The 13,898-nt window shown below is 38.9% G+C and overlaps 2 protein-coding genes across 3 annotated transcripts; one reads left to right on the top strand and one right to left on the bottom strand.

Annotated features, from left to right (window-relative positions):
• Window positions 1–540: 540 nt before the first annotated feature.
• pdcd2 (programmed cell death 2) lies at window positions 541–5,250 on the top strand. The gene is made up of 8 exons (XM_031314311.2): window positions 541–929; window positions 1,534–1,642; window positions 1,840–1,896; window positions 3,160–3,348; window positions 3,508–3,660; window positions 3,770–3,870; window positions 4,000–4,113; window positions 4,811–5,250. The coding sequence occupies exons 1-8, from the start codon at window positions 732–734 to the stop codon at window positions 4,976–4,978; spliced, it is 1,089 nt and encodes a 362-aa protein (XP_031170171.1). The 5' UTR covers window positions 541–731; the 3' UTR covers window positions 4,979–5,250.
• Window positions 5,251–6,865: 1,615 nt separating this feature from the next.
• On the bottom strand, window positions 6,866–13,418 carry LOC116060634 (TATA box binding protein). 2 transcript variants are annotated; one of them, XM_031314312.2, is made up of 9 exons: window positions 13,284–13,418; window positions 12,563–12,794; window positions 11,889–12,054; window positions 11,518–11,695; window positions 11,210–11,297; window positions 10,243–10,334; window positions 9,847–10,014; window positions 9,509–9,603; window positions 6,866–8,224 (listed from the first exon to the last, which is right to left on the bottom strand). In XM_031314312.2, the coding sequence occupies exons 2-9, from the start codon at window positions 12,611–12,613 to the stop codon at window positions 8,145–8,147; spliced, it is 918 nt and encodes a 305-aa protein (XP_031170172.1). In that variant the 5' UTR covers window positions 12,614–12,794; window positions 13,284–13,418; the 3' UTR covers window positions 6,866–8,144. The 2 variants fall into 2 exon arrangements, with proteins under 2 accessions (XP_031170172.1, XP_031170173.1); XM_031314313.2 differs by having other exon boundaries at window positions 13,290–13,412.
• Between the last annotated feature and the right edge of the window lie 480 nt (window positions 13,419–13,898).

Raw genomic sequence — 13,898 nt, 5'->3', positions numbered from 1 at the left:
AGTTTTCCTCTATTTCCCCCCTGCTTTTCTTCTGTTTAAGTCTACTTGCCCAGTTTTATCAAATACGGCCTGTTCTTTCTATCTAGAGTGATAGTAATAATTAACAGAGTAAAAAGTAGCCTCCAATATGTCCTTCTGCTGTTCTGCATGAAGTGCAGTAGAAAGTATCATACAATTTAAATATTCAATCAAAACACAAATAACTCAACATTTTAATGAAGTACAGTACTTGAATACATGTATTTACTTATTTTCCTGAGCTCTTCTAACCTCAAACAAAGTGCTAAATACCCCAAGATTTAATTAGCCTTAGAAACTTTTTAACATGCTACTGACCGCCATCTTGTGGACAGACTGAAAAAAAGAAATGACACAATAATAAAACCTCATTAAAACCTTAAAAAAAAAACAATAACCTTGGTATCAGTGTGCCAGGTAAGCTACTAAATACCATGTTCCCCCACACACCATACAAATATATATGAATCTTTATAGTGTATAATCATATTTCTACAACGAGAGCCTCGAGGATTGTGGAACGAAACACCAGCTGGTCAGTGTTTCCTCACGGACGTTTTTCTGAACTGCACCTGCGTTTCATGTGTTGTGTTCTCTTAATACCATACACCCACCCATGGTTGTGTTGTGGGATGTTGGAAGAACTCTTCGTTTCTTCTGGACATTTGTTAACATAACTGTTTACTTGACAGACAGATAACCTCCTTTCTAAAATGTCCGGTGATAGCAACCTGTCCTCGGCGGAGGTAGTTCTGGGTTTCCTGGAGGAGGCGGAGCCCTGGCGGCTTCTGTCCCCGCAGTTCCCCAGTAAAGTCGGGGGGAAACCGGCGTGGCTCAGCCAGACAGGCCTGCCCTCACCGGCCGCGCTGGAGTGTGAGATATGCCGCCTGCCTATGGCCTTCCTGCTGCAGGTTAGTGTCTCGGAGAAAGGAGGGAGACAGCGGGTTCAGCTGGACTCTGGACAGTGATAATGTCACGCAGAGAGAAACCCTGGAGCTGCTTCATAGATGACGAATAAAGGAAAATTGCTGAAAAAAATATGTGGATATTTTCCTGTTCAGAGCTGAAATGTCTACATTGATGAATGTATATGCATTAATCTCGAACTGAAATTCGTTGAGCGCTTGGGGACAGTTTGATTGTCAGTTCAAAATGTATCAGCTGCTTACTTTGATTTATTTAATCTTATTTTAAGTTTTAAACAGTACCTTACAACCAAGACAGGGAACAACATAATAAAATATTTGAATCTAACAATATACCCAGATAGAAAAACACAGGCCCACACACACAATTCAAGAGTAAATTTGCCATGAAAAACTTAGAAATTCATGTCAAAGCAGAGACATAATATGATATAAGGCACATTTCCTCTTAAAATAATACCTAACCACAAACTGGCAATTCTACTCACTTTTATGTCCGCCAAGTAGTTAACTTCTTTATACTCATCTCAGCCCTATTCCATATAAAACCAGATAAAGTACTAAGTTACCTCCTCCATCTTCCTTGCAGGTTTACGCACCAATTTCTGGTCAGGACAGAAGTTTCCACAGAACGCTCTTCCTGTTCTGCTGCAAAACTCATGAGTGCTACATGTGCAACGACAGCCGCTGTTTGAAAGGTACCTGCAACATTATTGTTCCTTTAATGTTTGTTGATAACAGGACTGACTAACTCTTTAGTTTTTTATCTGCTTTGATTTATTCGCTCCCTTCCCCACATTCTCTCCTCGTCACTCATTGAGGTTCAGGTTTTATCTGTTGTCTGTGGCTTTTTTCAAGAGTAAATATAGTTTTGTCAATTTTTCTTTCCTTTCAGTTCTCCGATGCCAGCTACCGAGGAGGAATGAGTTCTACCCCTACGACCCTCCACCAGGTTGGTGTATTTGGTCAGGATGTCAGTAAAAGTTTAATTCTTTGTCAGCAATGGGAATTAAAGCCATTTTAAAGGATTGAGAAAATAGTACTTTGGGTAAATGTGATTGCTCCTAAAATCTCTCACCAAAATTGTTTAAATATGGTACCTATTTATACATTACAACTGTTTTCTTATATTGCTTTTTTTATTTTTATTGTGCTCTCTCATCTGTAGTGTGTGGCTGTTATATTTGTTTGTTGTATTGTTTGTATTTATTGTTGTATTGATGTAATACGCTGCCCTCTTTGCCAAAGCTGAAAGCCTAAGCAGGTGTCTTGGTTTAGACTAGTTAGTGAACACATACGAGAGAAAGCTCAGAAAGCCTTTTTTTGTGTACAAACACCAAATAAGAATGAAACAATTATACACTGTACCGTTTGAGAGAAACAGGTAAAAGAGCAAAGATACCAATATGTCCAGGTAAGATGTCTGAGGTTACTTACACAGCTATAAAAACAAATGTGAAAACCACTATATCTTTACTATACTACTGCGTTCTTACTGTTTTTCAGAAAGTAATGGAGGTGAAAGCAATGGAAACACCACATTCATTTGTATTTAGAGATGATGCAGACATCCAATGTGATGAAGAAAACTTGCCACATGATGCTGGAGAGAGGCAGGATTAGTCACACTATTCTTTGTTACTGTTATGCACCTTTAGGTTTTTTCCAGTAATTCCATAAATTACTAGAGACAAAATACTATATTGAAACAAATTGCTGATTTTCATTCCTTCTTGTTTACCTTACGTAAAATTGGTATATTATAAAATCTATATCTTTTCTTTTAAAGAAACTATTGAGTAGTGTGAAGTCACTCAAACTGTAAAGATGAAAAGTTAGTATTTTCTGTATTGGTGTTTGCTGCTAGTGTTTTTACTCTCAGTGTGTTGTGAGTGACGGTGTGTGTTATCCATAGATATTGTTCTATATCTATGGTGTTATCTAGGTGAGGATGGTTCATAGTGTTTGGCTGCACTGAGCCTGTTTTGAGACGTGTGTGAAGAGTTGTGTTGCTTGGAATGAGTTGTGCAGGAGATGTGAACTGTTTAGTTCAGGTGACTGTTGGTAGTGCAGACCGTGGTTTGAGTTTTGCACATGTGGCAATTGAAAAAAACTGTAATACAACACGGTAGGAAAGAATTTTCAGGGGGATTTTATGTATTTTAAGAGTGACTTGGCTTCAATATGACGTATTCATTCCCACCCCCCACCCCAGAGGATGAACCCCCCAGCGATCCTGAACCGGACCAGAGTGTGTTGTCCGTCTCTGGAGTTAAACTATGCTGGGTGTGCGGTTGCCCCGGCAACAAAGCCTGCTCCCGCTGTCACACCGTAACGTACTGCGGAAAACACCACCAGACCCTCCACTGGAAACACACACACAAGAGGGAGTGTTGCAACCAAGGTGTGTGTATTGGACTAGAAATGACACGTATATTTCCCCTCAATACACTCAGATGTCATGTACATATTCCAGCTTGAGTTTAGAGTTGCAGAGTTTTTTGTCAATTCCAGCCACAAGGAAGACTTAATGTCTCTGCTGTGTCTTTGTCTGTCTGTATAGAAGCGTCCATTGTTACAACCTCGACCTTCCTCTTCCCTGAGTCTGAGCTGGTCACTGAACCTGAGGAAGAAGAAGACAAGAAGGAGGGAGACACAAAGGAGGCTGAAGAAGAAGAAGAGGAAGCGAGTGTTGATTGTCCCTCCTTAGCAGAAAGTAAGCTTTTAATTATGTCTGATAACTATAACAGTACTGGTCACGTTATTGAAGTAATTCACTGACATTATTTTTCCTTTCACTCTTGACTTTCTGTTGCTTCTTTCAGCCCTGGCAGAGACAGACCTGGAGGAGATGGCTATGCATGAGACCGAAGACAACAAAGTGTTCCAGCGGTTTAAAAAGAGGATCGCACCAGAACCACACCAGGTAGAAAAAAAACATGGAAAAGACTTGAATGAACACAATCAAGTCGAGTCCCTCCTCACACTGACAATGTGAAGTTAAAAGGATCTACAGTTGTGTCCATCTCACAGTGTTTTGTTACGTTATGTTCAGGTGGTGCGTTACAGTCGAGAGGGCTGCCCCTTGTGGGTCTCTTCTCAGCACATCCCTTCAGATCAAGATATCCCAGCATGCACCTGTGGTGCCAAGAGGACTTTTGAGTTTCAGGTAGTCCTTTCTTCTCCTTCCACCTTCTCACTCACCACAGTCTTGAATGCCAACATGCTTTTATTGTGGGCCAAGTATATAAAGTTGTGTGTGTGCATGTTGGTGATGGGAAACCAGCCAAGTTAAGGTGTATTTTGTTATTCGGAGTGACTAAGTGGACCATCACCTGTTTTTGAGTTGTGGAAATGTTCAGAAATGTCCAACATTTGGTGCAGGAACTGTCAATAGCAATGGTTGATTTAGTCAAAGTTTACGTGTAAGTGCAGTTACTATCCCTCTGGGGACCGCTTTATGTCTTGTATCTGAAACTGTGTCCAGAGGTTTCTTTCCACAGTTCATTGTGGGCAAGAAGAAAATAGCATGAGCACTAAGATTATGAATAATGCTTTGGTGCTTATGATTTCAGTAAAATGAACTGAATGATTGAATTGCAGAGAATTTGACCAATCAAACGATATACAGCATGTCCATATTGACAAAAGTTTTGAACTTTTGTGTTTAAATACTTATTATGTAACATGTCAGAACTCACGTAAGTTACGTAATGGATGTTAAGTTCCTCAGCTTGTTTGAAAAACGGAGAGTGCTGGATTATGTATGTGTCAGTTTGTGTCAGTGACTCTCCACACAGGTGACAGTCCAGTTGTTGCACAGTGTGTATATCATATACATGTAATAATCCTGTGTGTGTCTTTAGGTGATGCCACAGCTGTTAAACAGTCTGTGTGTGGACTCGATAGGAGCCAGCATCGACTGGGGGACGCTGGCTGTCTACACGTGCTCTGCCAGCTGTAACCATGACGACCAGTATTGCCCCGAGTTCATTTGGAAACAGGACTTCAGCTCAGATCGACACACAGATTAAATCTACATAATATATGTCACGCTGATGCACATGAAAGCTCAGACTCAGCAGTGAGGAAACTGGTTTTCACTCTGACCTGAGTAATCACAGCTGCATTGGTGTCACTCCTTATTTAGTGCTCTTGTAACTGATTATACACACAGATCTATTTAAAAATCAGCTGACAGAGAGATCACACTTATCTTTCCTACACTATCAAGGACAATGAAGATGTTTTTGGAGGGTGGATATTCATGGCCTGGATTAATTAAATTCAGATAGTCAAACGGGAATTCTGGTTCTGGTTTCTTGCCACATCCAAACCTTTTCTATGTATGCAATGCATCAGTGGTATTTCTGGCCTATTTGGTTAGTGGGTTATTCCCATTATCAGTGCTACAAAATACAGTAGATACTGTATATTAAAGCTTATAGTCAGCAAAACAAATAAAATATGACCTTCTGCCTTATCACACAATAAGGTTTTTTAACAAAGTTATCTGAACAAAAATTCATCTGATTTTCTGCAATTCTTTTGTGAGTCCAAGACAGATAACGTACAGTTAAAATATGACCTGTCAATTATGTCCCCCACTTACATTATGCAATGTCATCTTAACTGGCTGGTATAAATTAAATCAAGGGTTATATACATCTCAGAAAGATCATATTTGTGCTACATGAAACTAATTTAGCAAAGAAAGTTTAAAGAGACTATGTAACTTTTGAATAGCAAAACAAGTTGTGGCAATTACAAGATAATGATAAATGCTAAAACACAATGTATGAGTAGCGCAAGTAAAGAAGAGCTATTAATTCAGCAAACTGGCCGAATAACGTTACACAGCAATATCTCTCTTAAGTTTGCTAACATTAGCTGCCATAAGATACCGGTCATTGCAGACCAGTGAGGCTGTAGGAGCAAAACTCCACGTCTATTTAATTGAACAAAGGTGCATTTTATTGCTTAGGAATTAAAGTTGTAAATTGATGCTTGTTTTGTCACAGTTACACAGCCTCACTTGAAATAAAGGCTATGTTTTGACTAGATATGCCGATTCATCAGCCAAACATCAGTTATTGGCCGATATTCGCCTTGTTGACAGCAATGATTGCATCTTATTTTTCACCTAATATGTCAAATAAGGTGTAATTTACCGATTGCAGTGGCTAGTGTTTTAATATTTTGTTGCATAAATTTTTCGCTGACTAAATGTTATTTTGAAAGATGAAAAAGGCTTTTAAAGCAGTTATTTTCAAAAAAAAATCTTTTTCATGTGAGATAGATATATTAAAGGTAGTTTGTTTTTTATAATTATTTTTCTGTTTCCCTGGCACAAAAGGAGTAGACACCAAAATAAAATATCGGTATTGGCAATTGGCCAAATTGGTATTTTAAACATCAATATCAGCCCAGAATATTACAATCAATTAAATCTGATCGAGCCTGGTAAATGGTTTCAATAACTAAAGACACTGGGTTGAAACCTACACAGATGTGGCTCCGAGTTACTTTAATAAGCTGAAAATTATATTATACTCAGCTTTGATGTACAGCAAGTGGTAAATAAGTAACCAAATTATTATATCACCATCTCTGGCCTTTCTTAAATCTATACAATGTGCAGCGTGACTTTGTTGTCTCCACACACGTTCAATAAAACTCAAGCCACCACGATATCAGCATATTTACTCAGTGATACGACTAAAAAAAACTATACATACACATATCTACATTGTGACCAAGATGACCGTATTTGTGCCTTTCCCGCTAACTCTCTGCTCTTTCAGTAGACTTAGGACAGCAAACTTATCACACTGTGTTCACTGGAAAACGAAAAATGCTGTTTCCATATAAAACAGCACAAAAACATTACTGTAGAAAAAGAAGCAGCGTATAACAAGATAGCCAGTTTGTACACATTTATTAATGCACAGTGCAGCACATTAACAATTTCAGAAGCAGAATTGCATTGAGATGGGACAGGGCTTCCTGGTCTCCTGCTTGTCCACTGCTAAACTCAGAATCACAGAGCAAAGTATTAAATATACTAGATGTAGTTTAGTATTAATTCCTTAACTCTTTCGCCATTCTGCTGCCCATACAGACGTCAGGTGGCAGACACGCATGGTGAAACTGACGGTCACCGGAACCAGTGCACCAAGAAGTGCCAAACATTTTAACAACCAACAGATTCACATTTTCCTATAATAATTCTTTAAAAGAAAACTTAATATATTTTTGAATGGTCAAAAAAAAAATATATATATATGGCAACACAATGCATAGTTTATTTGCCATATTTTAGTGCTCGTGAATGCAAGCGAGGAGTAAAAGAAGAGGCTGACCAACAGCGTCTTTTCTTCATGTTTTGATTCTGGTTGATTCATAAGTACAAATGTTTTAGGAACCTAGACCAAGTGACAAACATCTCAAAGAACTCTACCAACAACTTCAGCAGCAGGAATTGGATCAATTTAGTTTAACTTATTTAAAATTTAAGAGTATCCACCTTCAGTTACTGCTTAACAGACTGGACTTCATGTCAAAATGTTTGAATTTAGAAGGAATCTACTTATAGCACTTATGAAATTAGGACCAAGATCCAATTGTTTTGAATGTAAAAGACACTAATTTGGTTTGAGATTAACAGTCACTCCACTAAAATCTTAACAAATACTGTTAATAGGAATGTGGCTCTGACAGACCCCAACATGTCTTGATACAATTTGGAGACTGAGCGAACGATTTATAAAAATGTGAAGTACAAAACTATTTAAAATGGCTTAAAATAAAAACAAAAAGCAGTCCTCAGACTGCTTCTTTTCTAACAAGCGCTTTTTACATTTCTTTACAGTCTTATGTACAATCAGGGATGGGTTCAGGACAACAGAAAAAGCTGAAAATAACTGAGGAAAAACAGAGAAAGGGTTTGAAATGAATGGTCTGTGTGTAAAATATGCCATCACTTGTGATCAAAGCACGGCAAAAAAAATCTGAAAACACTGGAGGGATAAAACCCAGAAAAACAATGATGACTCGCATCCCTGTACAACAGCCCTTACACAGCAGTCCACTTTTAGAAGTCAACATATAGTTGACACTTCTCAGTAAAGTAAAAAACAGTAAAAAAAAAAAAAAAAAGTCAGGGTTTGGGAGATAAGGTAAAAGAAGGAGCTGCAGGTTCTACGTTGTCTTGCGGAAGCCTTTCAGGATGGGATAAATATTTTCAAACGCTTCGTAGATCTCTGCTCTCACCTTGGCACCTTAAAAACCAAAACACATATTATTCATTACAATGAGTTACACTGGCAATGCCTATAACGCTGACAGAAACCAACATTATACCCATTGACGTCATGTTCTGGAATATCTTTTCCATTTCTACCTCGTTCTATTGGAGGTTATAGTAGATTGTGGGAAGAGCTTGACCGATACGTCAGCATGGTCAATAAGTTGCAAGTTTACAACTATTTATCTATAGTAATTCTCAAAATTATAAATTATTTTTTTAACCCTAAAATATTAATCAGTATCCGCTAGGGGTGTGACGAGACACGAGATTGGGTTCACGAGATCGAGACGAGACTTTAACACTATTTTACAGAAAACTACAATGAGGAAATAAGATCGAAAAGTCCCAAAATGAAAACCGAGCACTGAAAGATTTTGCCACAAACTCAGATAACTGGCTTCTCTCCTGTATAACTAACAGTTACACTGTTACTTATTCCATATGATATGTATGGTGGAGAGAGTCTCTTCACTCAGAGAACCAAGATTACAACATAACCAAGCATTTTCTGGCAGTAGTTGAGACCAAATGTTTTGTACTTGAATTTGTCATTGTACAGTAGACAGAGAGAAATAAAGCTTATTTTACTATTGTTTCACATTGATTACGTTCTAAAGCACAAATAAATTGCCATCAAACACGCCACTGATGATTTTTGTGAAGACAGATGCTCTTTTCTCCTCCACTGCATTTTATGAATTGCAGCAATAAACAAGGAAGTAGGCTACTCTAGTACTGATTTATGACCATTATAGGACAAAGGGAGAACATTTCTTTGTTTATTATCATTAAAAGTAAGAGAGAGAGAGAGAGCTCTGACGTTCTAACGCTGGGTTTTACAGGCAGCTTTTTTTCTTCCGCTATCGCTCTGCAAAAGTAAACTCGGAGTCAACTTTGGAGAACGTTCTATGCTAATTTCAAGGCTGCTCCTCCTCACTTGTGTACCGATATCGCAAGAAACCTCGTCACGCTTAATCTCGTCACACCTCTAGTATCCGCCTCAAAAAACCTGAACCAGTACAGCTCTATTAGTGTGATCTGAAGAGTGGGAATTACTGACAGTGTCTCCCAAGGACTAAAGAATAACTGCAGATTAAAAGAGTCAGTCAAACGATCAGTTTTTAATATCCTGTGACCCGAGAAAGAGCAGCACAAGGCTGGTTACAACAACAAATAAGAAGGGCAAGGCGTTAACTTCAGATCAGAACTAATAATGAGTGAAGTGAAGCCATTAGCAGAGAGGAGCAGGTCTTACCTGTGAGTACAACTTTCCCAGAAACAAAGATGAGCAGGACGATTCTGGGTTTGATCATTCTGTAAATCAGTCCTGGAAACAACTCCGGTTCATAGCTGAAACAGACAAATTGTGTTATTTAAATCATTATAAGTATTGGCTTATTTTAAAAATGCATAAATTTCAAGTTGCACACAATTCCACATAAATGCTTTCAGATGATACTCATGTCAACAAGAATAAACCCCATCTACACTCTCAGGAAATGCTCATAACGCAGTGGTCATATGCTGGTCATAAAGCAGAAATGTGGAACCATGGCTTTTACCTACACAAGACATAAAACAAACAAAAATGACCTGCTAAACTGCTGATGTGTGAGGACTAATCCTTCCAGCCGAATGGGGAACTTTACATCGCAGCTTCCCACCATGTTCTGAATCTTGAAGTCCAGGAACTTTGCAGGAAAACCGAGCTTCTGCACCACACGAGCGTATTTTCTGGCAGCTAACCTCGACTGCTCCTCACTAGAGAGTTGAGTGGATGCGAGGCGGATTATGGGAAAAAAAAGAAAGTTTGACAAGTATTAAGGAGAGGAAAGGAGACGAGATACAAGGCAAGAAGGTAGAGAACATTTTATTGAAAGACGGGGCAAGGCTTGCATCCCTACTAGAGAGAGATCGCTACTGTGAAAATATGGCTTTTTATTATGAACTTCAGCACATGAAAGATCAGCAAATAACTCGTATTCTGACCTCTTGGCTCCAGTGCAGACCATCTTCCCAGAGCTGAAGATGAGAGCAGTGGTCCTGGGTTCTCGTATTCTCATAATGACCGCAGCAAAACGCTACAGGAAATATAAGGAGCAGGATTATTATTTCAGCTAGCAGTGCTTCCACATTAATATAGTTGTGTGGGGGGATTAGCATAAATATATAATATAGTTTGGCAACATTTCAACTATTCAGTTTTAAGAAATTTTGGCATCACGGTACTAAAATAAAAAAGATCATGGAATCATTAGTCATTCCTTGCAACCTTGTGGATTTCCCACAAATGTAGCTATAGTGGCGCTATGGGTAATGCTAACTTTGTACTCGCCACCTACCAAGACAGGTCAGTGAGCCAGCATGCACAATGGACCTTTATCACAGCAAACAGACATGTTGACATGTTGTTGCAGGAAGAGCACAGGTGTTAACATTATATATGACTGCATTCCATTTAGGTGAGCTAGCTCCAGGGTCCTGGTATTGTGCTTGATGGCTCACTGTCAAGGCTTACTAGGAGACTTAATGGAATGGAGCCTTCGTTAACAAAATTAGTATCACCTGTTCTTTTCCTGCTATGACAAGTCAAAATGTCTGCCATGAAAAATGTCTGTAAACACTGGTATCTGGTTATACATTTTGTTGGACACAAACAAAACGACATGCAAGTTGACCGGGATGTAGATAATCCCTATGCGGTTAGCCTTTCTGGCAATTCTATGCGATTGGTTGCCCTGATATTTGTTGTTATAGACAAATCCACATTTCCCTGCCACTCTACAACATAGGTGGTGAGTGCAAAGTTAGCATGACCCAAAGAGCCACAATAGAAACATTTATGGGAAATACGGCAGGTTGGAATAAGCGGTAATTTTCCTTTAAGCCCCATCGCATAAAAAGTCCCATTGTTGAGAAACATAGAGCTGATCACTGTAATGCGTGGCAGTCTCACCTTTGGGTTGTACTCTGCATTCCTGGCTCTCAGGGCGATGGTCTTCAAGTCCAGTTTACAGCCCAGATTTACAGTAGATACTATGTTTCTAAAGTAGGGAAAATAAGAAAAGCACAGAGAAAGAAATAAGTAAGATACATAGAAAGAAGAAAGAATTGTTCGAGCTTAACTTGAACAGTTACCACTGACTAAGGTAACATAACAAAGGGAAAGTGTGTGTGTGTATAGCTAGACAATTTCCAAGTGTGATTGATACAAGTGGCATAAACTGATACTTTGACGACTTTTCCATTTGATATGATACATACTGTAGCTGTGGTACTATTCCAGAGCTCTCCGAGGCTGGTGTGGCCGGTGTGATAGGGGTCATGGGTGTCAGCGGGGTGTTATAGAGCGGGGTGTTCCCTGGTAGCGCTGTGGTGGTCGTGCCTGCAACTGTCTGGGAGTGGTAAAGCTGAGGGGTCTGCCCCGACGTTCCAGGAAGGCCTGGAGAATAAAGAACGTATTATTTCCTCTTTCATGTGAACCGGTTAGAATTAAACTACAGTTCAGACGTGGATGATCATTTATTTCCTCAGAATAATAAATATAAATGGGGAGGACTCCAATTCTAGGGCTATTATGATCTCACCTCATAACGCTGGGAAAGGATGGAATATGACTATAGTGTGTGTTGTACCTGCGTTTGCCTGCTGTGCCTGTTGCTGCTGCTGCTGTTGTTGTTGTTGCCTCTGCTGTTCCTCCAGTATAGACAAACTGTTGGTGTTCTGGACGGGCTGGGGTGTCAGACCTGAGCCATATGGCATCATAGGACTGAAGATTGGCATGCCTGGGGTCATGGCACCCTGCGCAAGGACACAAAACAAAACAAAAACAGAGTTGGGAATTGAGCAGAAAAGCCACATTAGGTGCAAAATATACTCCATCCATCTTCGTGGATCAGGGAAAGTGTTCGGTATCGGGTCGCGGGGGTAGCAGCTCCAGCAGCAAAATATACTGACAAATGATAATGCAAAAATTCACCACTGTCACAATGTTTTTCACTGTGCATCACTTTACATAAATGAATGAATATCTAAATAACACTGGTATATGGGTTGAGGTGTAGGTTCAAAACGTTGGTGTATTATATTATATATCTATATTACCTGTGAAAGTAACAAGTAACTGAAATAAGAGCAGACTTAACACGTTTCAAATAGTCACATGTTAAGCTTGTTTGGCTAGCTATTTTCAAGTATTTTAACGTGGATGTGCTGGGCAGCTACAGCAAGCTAGGAGCTTGCGTTGGTGAGAAGGAACATTTATTTTAAAATGTCTTAACCACAAAATACTTGAAACTAGTGTTGTTACCTGAGGAGAGGCCAGCCCCTGGAAGGGTGGTATACTGTTGTTCTGGTCCATCTCTTTAGCTCCTCACGTTAATTCACTGCCACCCAACAGCAGGAAGTAACTTCACACAGCAGGTGCCTCAAAGTTGTGCGTGTAGAGATTATATTACAGTAGAAAAACAACCACAGTGGACTGGACTCTGCAGAAACACCCTCTGCTTGTTTCTTCTCTTTGGCAGTCCCTTATGTCGTGACTGAAAAGATGGACAGAACCAAGGTTTACTCAGACAAGCTGTATTACTGGTAGTTATTTAGCACAGCGGATCGTCAAAGTTAGCGAAGAACTTACAAATGACTTAAAGCTGAACTTGTGCTGCTGCAGCGGTGGCGCGAACACATTCACTGCTTAAGCTTTAACATTATTTAACGTGAGCTCGTTCATTCATTTTGGCCCCAGTGCATTATGTGCACTTTAAGTAGTTTAGTGTGCAAAAACGGGGGACACATGTGTCTATAACGTTATCCAAGTGGTCTTCTAGCAGGGTGTTTTGACAACCTCCAAAATGAAACATCAACACACTGGCTAGCTGAAATTAGCCGCAGAGCTAATATTAGCAACACTAGCTAGCATCAAGTCAAACGCGTTGTCGCTACAGTTAAAGCAGTGACTTTGTGTGCTAAAAAAAGTTGCAAATAACTTTGACATTTGCCAGTGCACCACAGTGCAATGCCCGTCAACTTACACTCACACTCTCGCAGTTCAAACCACCACACGAACCAAATAATTTCAGCCTCAGGTTTGCTTCATCCTCAGTCTTGTGCCTCGGCGCTCATGAGAGATCTCGTCGGCTTCTTCCGGAAGTAGATTTTCTTTTTTTTTTTTTTTTTTTTTACACCTTTATTACATTTAAAAAAAAAAAATATATATATATATATATATATATATATATATATATATATATATATATATATATATATAACATTTCAGAAAAATACTCGATATAACGATACAGAGAAACAAGAATATGACTTTAAGAAATAAATAAAAATAGTGTTAAAAAAACGTAAAATGGGGATACATAAACTTCAATAATACAAAGTTATAATAAGAGACGAAAAACATACATTATTCTTCTACAGATAGAACATATACAACAGGGAAATTGTGGTAACTTTTGTTGCATTTACTAAAGTAAAATTTACCAAATAAAACCAATACGTTTACAATGAATTAAATGTTATATTTATCATGTGTTAAAATATAAAATCATATTATTACACCCAATGTTGATATTATGATTAGTTTTACACAATATATAATGTGTCATTCAAGTCCAAAAGTAATTGAATGTATACAA

Source organism: Sander lucioperca, chromosome 3 (genome assembly GCF_008315115.2).
Source record: "Sander lucioperca isolate FBNREF2018 chromosome 3, SLUC_FBN_1.2, whole genome shotgun sequence".
In the NCBI taxonomy this organism is placed as follows: Eukaryota; Metazoa; Chordata; class Actinopteri; order Perciformes; family Percidae; genus Sander; species Sander lucioperca.
The sequence above is the reverse complement of the archived record's forward strand: the minus strand, read 5'-3'. Positions and strand labels throughout refer to the sequence as shown.

Coding starts and splice junctions, on each gene's coding strand:
- pdcd2 (XM_031314311.2), top strand. CDS start 732: ATGTCCGGTGATAGCAACCTGTCCTCGGCGGAGGTAGTTCTGGGTTTC. Junction 1,643..1,839: donor CGACAGCCGCTGTTTGAAAG/GTACCTGCAACA, acceptor CTTTCCTTTCAG/TTCTCCGATGCCAGCTACCG. Junction 3,661..3,769: donor TTGTCCCTCCTTAGCAGAAA/GTAAGCTTTTAA, acceptor TGCTTCTTTCAG/CCCTGGCAGAGACAGACCTG.
- LOC116060634 (XM_031314312.2), bottom strand. CDS start 12,613: ATGGACCAGAACAACAGTATACCACCCTTCCAGGGGCTGGCCTCTCCT. Junction 11,298..11,517: donor GGAATAGTACCACAGCTACA/GTATGTATCATA, acceptor TCCCTACTTTAG/AAACATAGTATCTACTGTAA. Junction 10,335..11,209: donor ATGCAGAGTACAACCCAAAG/GTGAGACTGCCA, acceptor TATTTCCTGTAG/CGTTTTGCTGCGGTCATTAT.